The following is a 13,586-nucleotide window of genomic DNA, read 5'->3' as shown; positions in this document are numbered from 1 at the left end:
ATCAATCCAACCAATGACAGTCTTATTAACTACCTAGATCTATTTGTGTTGACATCTTTAAAATTGAGAGAGAACAAAAATCACTCATTTAAAGCATATCACCATCCATGCTATTCCTAATAAATCCAATGTTACTATAAAACCACATTTATAACCAAAACTCTTCGAAAGGAAACTAAACTAGAAAAACTGTCAGATAAAAAGAGAGATGCGGAGGGTTATAATAGTGTCCATTACTAAAAAATTTTCAACCTTTTATAATTCTGAAAGCATTATCAACTATTTTTTAAATATACCCATTAACATATATTCTTCTTAGAAAAAGGATTTGAGTCAAACTATACGCAGATATTTACATTACGATTCATAACAGTAGCAAAATTACAGTTATGAAGTAGCAACGAAAATAATTTTATGGTTGGGGGTCACCACAACTGTATTAAAGGGTCACGGCATTAGAAAGGTTGAGAACCACTGCTCTACAGCATAGCCAGTGAGCTTCAACTACCCTAAAACTTATTTCTGGTTTTGGAATGACCAACCTCTTTTCAGCCTAAATAAAGGCTTTTGTGTTTGCTGTCCCTCTGTATGGAAAACGCCACCAAGTTAATAAATTATAATAATCTCAAAACTATAATTAATAAATTCAATTTTGTTTCACTTGCCCCTTCTTTTCATGTTTCCACGAAGGCAGCTAAAAGTGTCTGGTGCAAGATAGGGCTTTATTAAACAGAAAAGTGAATAAATCCAATGAATATATTACTGCATATCTACTTAATTCTTCATAATGAGAGAGTCCATTAAATCCCAAGCCTCGGAGTTGAAGTCACAGTTCAGTTGCAAAGGACCAGTTACTTACGGAGTCCCACAGAATCGGGTTTGCCATTATCATTCTTACTTGGCTGCACAAGTGGAGCAAATGAAACAGCAAGAATATTTTTACTTTCCCAAGTATTTTGTCCAGTTCGCATAATTTGTGTTAACTATTTAGAGGGGGAAAAGAAATAGAATAGCTTAATTCTGGAAATGTGATTTCCTTACAGTCACAATTTTGTTTTAACAAAATAATTGTCAATCATTGCTATATAATCACCTATATGTGAATGCAACCAAATTACTTTTACTTAAATATTTACTATAAAAGAATAAAGAAAGAATCATAAATGTTGTCTGTTGAAGACAGGCATTTCAACGCAAATGGAATATCCCAATATGGCCGTGTCACTGCATGTTACATCTGGGGTCTGATGGCTTCTAGCGGTATAATTCCAATCTGTACCTGCCACTGGTTCTCAAAATATGTCTCACATACGTTTAGCTAAATAAAGCATTATATTAAAAAAAACATGTTTTGACTACTATACCAATGAGTCAACTTCATGATCTTCCATAATGGTAATAAAATATATATTCTAATTCTAATCCCAATTTGATATTTCACTAATAAATGTAATTATTCATAAAGGGTTTAGAAGTTATACCTACTCAGTAAACACCCATCATCAGTCCTTGGGGAAAAAAAAGATTAGCCCAGGACATAGCTTGATCAAGCTAGTATCTTCAATTTATATGATAAAAATCATTATTACGTTTTACATCAGTATAATAGTATATAATAAATATTTAACAAAACACCAATGGGAAGCCATATTTTAAATGTCCGAATTTGTAACTGTAAAGGAAAACAGAAAAAGATTGTTCATCTGGGGGTCTCAACTCTAGAAACATTCAAGTAACATTTTTCCAAAACATTTTTCAATTAATATTTTTGTATTATGTCTTTTTAATAACCAACAAACAATTTGCACAGTGCATAATAATGGTGAACTCCACTGAGATGCAAATAATATGTTGTGATGTTAAGGGACTCCCAAGATATATAAACTCCAGAACATCATGCCAGGTCCCAGCCATCTCAGACAATTTATCGTCTTCCATATAAATCACACAGTGTTTTAAACATCTCAGATTCCAGTTAATATGAATAGTAAAGATACTTTTTGAAATGCATTTTTATAAATTTTTAAAGTAACTTGCTTTTGAAAGATCCACACATTTTCTGAACAAATTAGTATTTCATACATTTGTTATACCTAATAATTACAAACCACAGGCAGGCAAATAGCTGAAAAATATTTTCAAATGAGTCTATGAAGTACTAAATGAAGATTTAAAAATTTACTTGTTTCTTTAGTGGAGTTAAGCAGTCCAAACAAACCCCAAATAGGATTTCTTTCTTTAGATGTTAAAGGAATTTTAAAATGTTGAAAACTGAACAGCTAGTAGAGAGCATCACATTCAACTGAACACCTCTAGGTCAGAAAAATGAAGGAGGGAGCAGCTGGGAGGTGCAGCAGTACCCCCTTACCCACAGCGAATATGTTTCCAGACTCCCTGTGGACACTTGAAACCATGGGTAGTATTAAACCCTATGCGAACTATTTGTTTCTTATATATACATACCTATGATAAATTTAATTTATAAATTAATCACAGAAACAGATTAACAATAGCTAATAAAACAATCAGTTGGGCCGGTGTGGCGCAATGGTGGAGCGTCAACCCATGAACCAGGAGGTCGCAGTTCCATTCCAGGTCTCCAGGTTGGGCGGGACACATGCCCAGGTTTCGGGCAAGATCCCTGGTAGGGGATGTGCAGGAGGCAGCCTATCAATGATTTCTCTCTCATCACTGATGTTTCTATTTCTCTCTCCCTCTCCCTTCCTCTCTCTGAAATCAGTAAAATAAACAAACGCTCCAAAAAACAACGAACAGAATTATAACAGCATTAGAAGCCCGATGCACAAAATTCGTGCAAGGGGCTTGGCCCTCGCAGCCCCAGCTTCATCCAGAAGGTCGTCCAGAAGGATGCCCGGAAGTACGTCCGGAAGGTCGCTCGGCTGTCCGGTCTAATTAGCATATTATGCTTTTATTATTATAGATACTATAATGAAAGTTATATAAATGTGGTCTTTCTTTCAAAATACCTGATGTTACTGTGCTCACCATTTGTGTTGTGATAATGTGAGATAATATAATGCCTTATTAATAATAGTCAAGAGCCTTCACCTTTACACTTACAGGAAGCACTTTATGGCTTCTCTTTGACATAAACAAATTGACAGCATCACTGCTCTTGCATTCTGGGGCCATTATTAAGTAAAATAAGTGGAATACAGGTACTACATTAGAGGTCGATGTGATAACTGAGATGCTTCTAAGTGACTAAAGGGCAGGTCGTGTACAGTGTAGATATGCTAGACAAAGGATGAGTCATGTCCCAGGCAGGACAGAGTGAGAAGGCTCAAGATTTCATCATGCTACTCAGAATGTGGCACAATTTGAAACTTATGAATGATTTATTTCTGGAAACTTCCATTTAATATTTTTCAGACCATGACTGACCACAGGTAACACAGACAGTGAAACTAAGGGTAAGGGGGGACTATTGTAACATGAAGATCGTAGCTAAGCTTGGGTGAAAGACCAAGTCTCTTCTAATAGTAGTGGAGAGAGCTTTTCTATATTTCCTTTGGTTAGATAGTAAGAGACCATTTCAAATTTTTTAATATATATAGACCTATGAAGATTATTTCTTCTTTAAAAATTACACTGTATCTCTACTGGTGTTAGACACTTCCCAGCTTAAACTAATGCGTTTGTTTTCTATGCCATTAAGCAAGAGGCTGGTGAAGTTACCTGATCTTCTATAGGCATGACTAGAATGCCTCCAACTTTCAGTAATATTTTCATGTAGTTCTCATGGTCTTTCTGGACTCCAGCTCCACAATAAATTCGATCATACTGATGACTGTCAGATGCTATCTGGAGGCAATTGCCAACCACAAATGCCGGTTCACAGAACTCAAATCTGCATGGAAAAACAAATATATTTTAATTCATTTAAACAAAGTATTAGATAAAAAATGTAACATAATCCAGTTCTTTGAAGTAGTGAAGTTGCCAAAATTAATTCCAAGGATAAAACATGAAATTTGATTTAAATATCATACTTATGAAGTTTAATACTGATTAAATATGTTATTATCAATGGAATATAAATATTTTAAAAACATTAACCTAAACTTTTGCCACACTGAAACCTCACTTAAGGCTTAAAAAAAATGGATATAATGAAAAGCCCATCACAACACCAATCTTGTGACACCACACAAATGATAAAGAAAAAGAGAGAGAGAGAAAAAGGCTTCACTTTCTACTGCCCTTTAAAAACAAACCTGAGGGGACACTGGGAATGGGAAGGGCTGGTGCGGGATACATCTGTGCGTGACATTTCTGTTACAATTAACAGCAAAGCTTTGTCGGGAAGGTACCAGTGTGACCATATAATCTTTCAACCACTAAGATGAGGGCGATTTTCCTAATAGATTTTAGCAGAACTATGTTACAGGACTGGGACAGAGAGCAGAATGAATAATAATTTTCCTCACTGCTGCTTTGGCCCATGGTCTCCCTGTGCAACACAAAGCAGAGAAATGGTTTCAGAGCAAAGCATTTTATCCTGACCACCTGCTCCTGGTTACAGTGTTGGTTCATGGCATAGAGAGTTGTGCTTTTACAAACGTTCCTATTTAGAATTCTATTTTATGCCTTAAGTTCTGACAATCCTGAAAATAGTCTCTAACATAACATAATTACAACCTCAATGCACTAAAAACATGTAATCATTTTTAAAGTTAATTAATGAAATATCCTTTCACTCTTAAGTAAATTAAAGTTAATATGACCACACAGCAAAATCAGGCTATCATTTAAGGAAGAAGTCATTTACATTAAAAGTTTCAGCATGCAGTGGAAAATGACACTGCTTGAATCACAATCATTTATACTCTGTAAGCATATCCTATCCTTTGGTAATTAACAGACTTATTACACGGTAAGTTTTCATTAGTATACAGACACATTAGGATCCCTGACAGTTAAAGAATTTGCCAGAATCACACCCTGTCCTCTGGTGGAGTAGGGTGGGAGTGGGATGGGGAGGGTTGAGAGAGTTGGGATGGGGGTGAGTACACAGTGTATACTCTATAATCTCTTCTCCACATCCCACACTAAGGTAGTCTACGCCCCATTGTTTCTTTTACTGTAACTGCCTCCTCACTGCTCGCACTTTAAGGTCCCTCTTCCATTATTTTGCTCCCTACAGGACAGGCAGGAGAGGTTCAAGCTCCTTAGAATGTCATGTGCGCTCTGTGTGACGCCACTGTCGAGTTGTCCTTCCAGAATCATTTCCTGGCTCTGCCCCTACCCACACATACTATGTTGAATTATTTGCTTCTAATTGCTTAGAGGAACTATTATAAAGTGTTTTTGAAACATTGTATCTGTGCTGTTCCTTTGATAAATGCCTGCAATCCCTTCAAGATACAGTTCAAATATTAGCTTTGCAATAAAATCTTATCCAACTCTTTTAAGAGTACCTCATTTTCCACTTGCATAGCACACACAAAAGTGTAAATTTAGCTACAATAGGGACCATGTTTAATTTCTCTTTTATATTCAAGACTATGTTACAACCTATGATTATCTAAAATATGGCCAAAATATAATTTATATTATTTGTTGGCTTTCAAGTAATTAGATACTGTGGATCAGGTGGTTTAATTATTTTATCAGACTCACAGTAAGCATTCTTTATAAAGAAAAAGTTAGACTATTTTCAATGAAGTTTATCTAAAATCTTCATTCATTTTAAATATTTACTTTTATAATAATTTAAGTCAGTCATAATTTTCAACATGAATATGACCATAAAACTTAAATAAAAATTTGAGTTATTAAACCCTGTTTTACCATCAAGTCTGTTTTAAAAGCTTCCTACTATTTAAAAATATAGTGGAGAAATATCCTTAAGTGAACAACTTACAATTAAAACTACTTCTCATATTAGTGATATTTTATACATTCTCATCCCAGCAAAATTAATTAGCAAGATTTTAGTGCCTGATCTAAAATTAAATTTGTGACTCTGGTTCAAGTTACCTTATAGTAATCAGCAAAATTCATTATGTCAAATTCTACTTATTGAGCTGTGTATAAAGACTGGAAATACAATGGAAACATCCATTCCTGTATTTGTGGAAGAGACAAGCATCAAACTATCTGACTAGTTAAAGATTAATTTACAACGATGGTAAGTGCTCTAAAGGAAAGAAATATGATTCTACAGGACTGAGGATGAGAGGAAACCAACAGGCCTGGGGAAGTCCAGAAAGATTCCCTGAGAAATGAGAAGCCATGATGTTAAAAATGAGACAGGACAATCTAGAGACAATACCCACAAGAGTAGCCACTAGCACCATGTGGTTACTGAACCCTTAAAGTGTGGCTAGTCCAAACTGAGGTGCAAGAATAAAATTAACCTGGGATTTCAAAGATTCAGGACAGAAAAAGTAAAATATATCAATATATATCTTATATTCATGTGTGTATTTATATGACAGATATATTTCAATAACCACATAAATTTCAGCAACTGTCCTTCTACTTATCATGTGCAAATAGAGAAGCATCAAAGACTTTCTCCTTAACCCAATCATCCCTTTGAAATATTCTCCTGGTTTTTCTGCTGTCTTTGAATATTTCTTCTGAATTAATTGTATCTCCATGACCTATTCCAGTACTTAAAACATTTACTAAATAAGCAAACCATATAAGAAACATAAATATTTTGTCAACTTTTCCACCTACCAACTTTGAATAGGAACCCCAAGTTGACAAATTAAATGTACTAATCACAAAAAACTCAGGACTAGAAGAGAAACTTGCCCAGATTTAAAAAAAAAAAAAAAGGTAAAAAAATAAGTGCCTATGGCACTGTCAACATGATAGTTCTTCTTTTACTAAATCTGTTACTATAAATAACTGTAGCTTAATGCTACAGAATGCATGTGTGTTTTTTCCAAAAATGTCAAAAAAATTTTAAAAAGCAAAACTCAAATAGTAAAATAAACTCTTTCCTTTTATGAATAAGTCAGCTGTTCTATATAACTGAAAAGCACTTTTTAGGAGCCTTTCTTAAGATCTTAAATAAGCCACCCTTATCCTAGGAAACAATTTGATGCTTTCCCTTATAATCAGATGAGAACAAGTATATTTGCTTCAATGTAGAAAGTATTACAAAGGATCATTAGAGAAAAAACAGATCTCTAAATTTATAAATAATTTCCATTAGTGCAAATGGAACATATACTTCTAACATATGCATATGGGGTCTTTACACTTTTATTTGACATATTTATATTAATTTCCTTTACCAGAATACTTAAATTTGAAAGTTTAGTTGAACTTGAGCCAATATTTCAAAAGGATTGAACTATTTCTAGATACAAAATACTAAAACTTTAAGGACAAAGTAAAATTGGGGAGAAAAGCATGATATTTTTATTATACTGAAATATCTAGAACATAATAGTGAATTCATATACCAAACACATTACAAGAAGGTTGTAACTACCAATTTAGTAATTATAAAGCAAGTGTCTGCCAGAGAGTATCCTATTTGGGGATTATTTATTATACTTACAACTATGACCTTTTCCACCAAATACCAGAGTCCTTCATATTAATAAAGAAAACAACTCTCAAATTGCCTATATTTACATATTTTTTCATATATTAATAAGCTATCAATCATTTTTCCTAATAAAAAACTTGTAGATGAGCTTTATATTTCTGAGTAGGTATATACTTGAGGATAATACTTAAGACATTTTGTATTCTGATATTAAAATTATGACTTTGATAATAGCATTTCAAGTAAATTAAGTCATACCAATTGAACTAATAATATTTTTTCCAAAGTCTATGATGAAAAATTTACAGGCACAGATTTATAGATATGCTCATATCCATAGCATATATTCATATCATATATGTAAAGAATGAATTATTACTTTTCAGACACAGATGATGGCATGTTATTAGAGTAAATTGCAAATCCTATTAATTCTTCCAATGTAGAGAAGAAAAATAAAGAAAACATTTTCTTCCTTAGGCTTTTACTATCTTCTGAAAGCTACATCTTACCTTAAGTTTCCATAGACCTCTACAGGCAAAGGACATTTAAATCACAAATACATTTTCTGTATAATCTGGAAGACTGTAGCAATAAACTAACTAGAAGTTTTCAGTTCATTAGAAAAGAGTACTATACTATTTATAGATTTACATATAAAATCTAAGCTAAAAATAGTGAGAGAAAATTCAAATTCAACCTTTTCACAGTAACTACACACTAAACGAAACCTAAAAAAAGAAAAGAAAACAAAAACGGCAAGAGGTCTATCAAAATATTTCTATGTGGTTATAATTTTACTCATAAAAGTATGGTTCATGCATTCTTTCCGTAGTTTTTATGTTTGATTTAGGAAACTTCATTAAAATTTTATGTTATTCAAATGAAAAGCAGCAATCATTTTTATTTTTTGAAGAACATTTCCAAAACAATTTCCCAGATAAAAATGACTTACACTCCTAAATTACACTAAATTATATCTCCAACAATGTTATCTGTATAAAAAAATAGTTCTGAAATGTATGTAATAACTACAAATTCACTTATTTTAGACTTATTTATTGATTTAAATATTAATTACTGCTTTTTACTCTCTTATGCAGAGAGGAAAAAATATTTGGCATACTCTTACTAATATGTACAATGAAAATCATTTGTAAGAAAATAGAGAACACATATATGTTGGTTTACAACATGAATAATTGCTCAAAATAACACCAGGATGCTAATCACTTACCTTAGCAGTGGTTTTCTTTATAGGTGCATGTTGGAATATCTTCATCTTGAGACGGATAGATGATTTCGTTCACAGCAGGGACCTTGCCAACTTGCCCATATAATTCTTTTGATAAGCTGCTAGGAGATCAGGGTGACCTAGCCTTGCCCTGCAGCTTCCCTCTTAGACGGATAGTCTAGGTCTAGGAGCTGACTGAGAGTAGAAAAAACAACATTCCCCTTCAATACACTGTTGAAGTGGGGGCTGACAATTTGCACACCTAGTTTATCATGTGCCACAGGATGCTGTCATTGAAATTTCAGACTATTTTTCAATGGAATAAAGGATTTCAAGGACATAGGAAAAAAATCCTACCTTGTTCTCAGAACTCATCCAAAACAAGCTGCCAAATAAATCCCAGAAACTTCTTTTTTGTAAAACACTTTGTCAAAGTATACATTTTGCGTTTTAAGAGCTATGACCATTTCATTACAATAAGATGAAACTGCAGAGCTTTCCATTGTGAAGGAAACTTAGGGATATGTTAATCTTTTGATCTCCAAATGCTGTTAAACCATTCAAAACCTCTTACAATAGAAAATGAAGCTACTGAATTAAAAAAAAAAATTTTAGACCAATGACTTTACCTTTTCAATGTTTCCCTTCCAAATGCATCAAAATCATCTCAGAATAATTCAAGCATTATGTAAAGCAAAGTGTTAAAGGTAAATACAATCATTTTTCATTGACTGAATCCTTAGAGGGGAAAACAATCTCTGAAGTTTTTATAGGAAATATGACAGGTACCTCATACAAAAGTGAATCTTCATGTATTTCAACAATAATTTTTTTCTCCTAATAATGTATTTGAAGCCATTAAACTTTTCCCCATGCCATTTAATTTATGTTAAAATATATCACTGACAGCCATAAGGACTATTTTTAAGAATTTCTGTCCCACCAAATGAATGTTCGTCATGATTAAAAATTTTGTTTACAACTTGTAATAATTATTATGAAACTATTATCTGAACATTGGCACATAAAAATCTCCAAACATCTGAGAAATATTTTGAAATGCTATTAATATGTATTTCTAGATAGCGAAACCACTTCCTTCAAGTATGTTATAATTCTCTTAAAGACTAAGCAGGACTACTCTAGTGATAAAGTTGACAAAATATAGAAGTATTAATTTTCCAAAGCAAATCGGAGCACAGGAAAAATAAAACCCTATCACTGAAAACAAAATTATGACACACATTGCCATATATCAATTACATTTCCTATAGTAAAATACTATACTAGCTCTGAAGTTAATTTAAAACTTACGCCTCAACTAAATTTGAGGAACGCATTGCCTCTTCCACTCATCTCTGCCCCCAACAGTAATTCACAACATAGGATCCACTGTCTTATAGGGAAATGGCACGCCTCAAAGCATGCACTCTAGGAAGCCAGTGAACTACATGCACATGTTTACATATTATACGAATATATAAACGTAGCTATAAATAAGTGCTATACCAATTCCTAACTCATCTGCAAAGTATTTATAGGGTAAAGGTTTACTATTCAGGCTCCATTAATTGATCTACTCTTCCAATTAACCACACCTGGAGAGATTCTTTTGCTTACTGTGCATGCACAAAACTGATTCATATAATTGGACTTTCCCAACCTTCTTCTCTCATGAAAGCCAGGCACCTAAGGGCCTTTAAAACCCAGACCCAAAGACTTGTCTAGACCATAGAGGGCTAAATAAAATGTTCTAGAAAGTTTGTGTGAAGAGTAGAATGGGGATCAGCAAACTATGGTGTAACAGTCCAAATCCTGCCTGCTGCTTGTTTTTATACATGAAGTCTATACGAGTTACCCTGGACCACCACAAAGATGAACAAGAAGGTCTCAGAGCAAATCAAGCCTGAAACACTGATGGAGGCAAAAATGACAAAACCGAAGCTGTCCTACTTCATGCACATCACGAGAAGGCAGGCTCTTTGGAAAAGACAATAATGCTGGGGAAAATAATAGGCAGCAGGAAAAGAGCGAGACCAAATATGAGATGGACTGACTGTAAAATAAGCCACAGGAGTGAGTCTACAGGAACTGAGCAGGGCTGTGTGCCACCGGGCATTGTGGACATCACTCATTCAGAAGGTCACCAGGGGTTGGAGCCGACTCAAGGGCACACAGCACACAGAGAATGCCCTGTGCCCATTTGTTTACATAGTGTCTATGGCTGCTTTTGCTCCATGATAGCAGAGTTGATCAGTTGCAACAGAGACCATTTAACCCAGGAAACCCCAAAATATTTACTACCTGGTCCTTTATTGGAAAATTCTGCCAATGTTTTAGAGGATCCTTGAAATCAAATGTCAGTTTTATAACAGCATTTCAGTGAATCGGGGGATAACTTAGGTAGAGCAAAGGAATAAACCATACAAGAACACACCCCCATTCCTCCCATCTCCAAGTACAGTAAATCCAGAGTAGTTTCTCCAAGTTATTTCACCTGCTGCTACAGGTCTAAAGCATAGGAAAAAAGTTTGAAAGTACATGCATTATAATGTTATAGTTTCTAAAAGAAGGAATATTACTGTGAAGACTCGGGAACCAAGCTTGTTTTATAAAGCACTCACAAAAAACACACATTTGTATCTTTTAAAAGGTCATCTGACATTATATACTGTAATGTTGAGCAGTTCATCGATTTTTCCCCCTTACCTACTATATTTGGAAGTTCACTATGGATTCCAAAAGACATATGTAAGAAAACTTTAAACAGTCAGTTTAAATCGTGACATAACAATACTTCCAAAAAAGGAACTGATAAAAAAAGATCCAAATTAGGGTAAACAAGATTGGAAGACTATTATGTTTGAGATATCTATTCTCCATGTTACACATAATTTAGGATAATGTGTACTAAGGAATGCATAAATAGCAATTTCCTGAGTTACTTTATATTTTTTAAATTAAAATATGACACAAATAAATATAATGAAACTGCTTGGAAATCAGATTTTTAAAAGCACTTTGCATAACAATTTTTTAATAAAAAAATTTAAAAGAATTATTATCCATAAACATCAAGAAAAATTACAAGGAAATCATCAAACACTAAAAGAAAACTACTTTATCCATAATTTCTGTCCCTAAAATCAAGTGTTATAAAAAGAAAAGCCAATGAATGACTCAGCAACTCTATTTAATTTCCAACCACTCACTGCCTTATATAAAGTGAAATATTTTCCCAGTACCTATTGCTCTTTATAGGCAAGATAATTTTATAATCTGAAATGCATAACTAATATTTCAGAATGCTCTCTGAAAACCAGAATAGATATTTCTAGAACTAATTTTTTCAGACCAGTTAATTAATATAAGAATCAATTTTAAAAATTAGTTGCAACACTTCAGAAACAACTATATTATAAAATCTGACTGGTGCCGAAACCGGTTTGGCTCAGTGGATAGAGCGTCGGCCTGCGGACTGAAGGGTCCCGGGTTCGATTCCGGTCAGGGGCATGTGCCTTGGTTGCGGGCACAATCCCCAGTGGGAGGTGTGCAGGAGGCAGCTGATCGATGTTTCTCTCTCATCGATGTTTCTAACTCTCTATCCCTCTCTCTTCCTCTCTGTAAAGAATCAATAAAATATATTTTAAAAAAAAAAAAAAAAAAAAAAAAAAAAAAAAAAAAAAAAAAAAAAAAATAAAATCTGACTGGTTAATTCAATTAAAAGAACTAGACATTTAGAAATTTAAAAAGAGACATTTAGATCAGTCACATCACATTTTTGATTCATCATTTTATAAATAACAAATTTACATACTGCAATAATATGAAATACAGCTAAGGAAATTTGATCATCTTATAATTACACTAGAGGCCCAGTGCACGAAATTTGTGCACGGGTAGGATCCCTAGGCCTGGCCGGCGATCAGGGCTGATGGGGGCCTTCCAGCTGCCGGCCAGGGCCTCCCTTCCCCAGCTGCTGACTAGGACCTTCCTTCATTCTGCGCTGCCCCTGGTGGTCAGCGCATGTCACAGCGAGCGATCGAACTCCCGTTCTCTTGGTCGAACTCCCAAGGGGACACTTTGCATATTAGCCTTTTATATATAGAGATGAATACAGTTTTAGAAAAATTTTAAAAATTGAGACCCTTCAATATATATAGTCTTCAAACTTATCTGTGTTACAGATTATTTGCTATTTAAATTACATCAACACAAAAATGCTTTAAATAATGACATTTTACTATTTCCTAGACCCACACCCACTTGGCAGCTGAGATCCAAAAATACTTGTACAGAGATGCTTCAGTGATTCAAGATACTTCCTTAAGTTTGTTCCTCTTGTTTAATAACTGCATTATCTGTGTCATTATATATTGATACATAAAATAAATGTACTACCATTACGTATATATAAAGAGCTTACAATAGACCATAAACATTTACTTTTACTAACATACTTTTATATTTTTTAAGTTCAGATGTATTCAAAAGGTCCTAACGTATACATAGTTTCAGCATCAAAACAAAAAATCGTAAAACAATAAAAGTTCAATAAGTTTAAAATAAGTTCCAATAAATTATATAAAATATTTATATCCACATTTTAAGCATTTAACATGCTACTAATCTATTCATAAGGCAGATAGAAATACAAAAGGCTGCTAAAATTGAACACCAAATTCTTATAAAATTACTTGGGCTAAAAACTATTTTGTTTCTAACAATGTGTTATTCTTAGAAACAGAATATGAACCAACACGGTAAGCACTTGAAAAATAATTCAAAATATGAATTAAATGTTCATTTATAAAG

At 33.6% G+C, this 13,586-nt stretch overlaps 1 protein-coding gene across 3 annotated transcripts in view; it reads right to left on the bottom strand.

Annotated features, from left to right (window-relative positions):
- The window catches only part of PCMTD1 (protein-L-isoaspartate (D-aspartate) O-methyltransferase domain containing 1), a 44,869-nt gene that overhangs the window by 3,394 nt on the left and 27,889 nt on the right, over nt 1-13,586 (bottom strand). For 2 of the 3 annotated variants that reach the window (XM_079796635.1, XM_079796634.1), the window contains 2 exons: nt 3,700-3,871; nt 860-983 (listed from right to left, as the gene is read on the bottom strand). In XM_079796635.1, the coding sequence (XP_079652761.1) occupies nt 860-983; nt 3,700-3,871 (296 nt within the window). Of the gene's footprint in view, nt 1-859; nt 984-3,699; nt 3,872-8,774; nt 12,211-13,586 lie in introns of those variants that run through there. The other variant, XM_079796636.1, reaches the window with a different exon arrangement.

The sequence above is a fragment of the Cnephaeus nilssonii genome (assembly GCF_951640355.1).
Source record: "Cnephaeus nilssonii genome assembly, chromosome: 18".
Classification (NCBI taxonomy): Eukaryota; Metazoa; Chordata; class Mammalia; order Chiroptera; family Vespertilionidae; genus Cnephaeus; species Cnephaeus nilssonii.
Note: the sequence above shows the minus strand (reverse complement) of the source record. Positions and strands in the feature narration are given on the sequence as shown.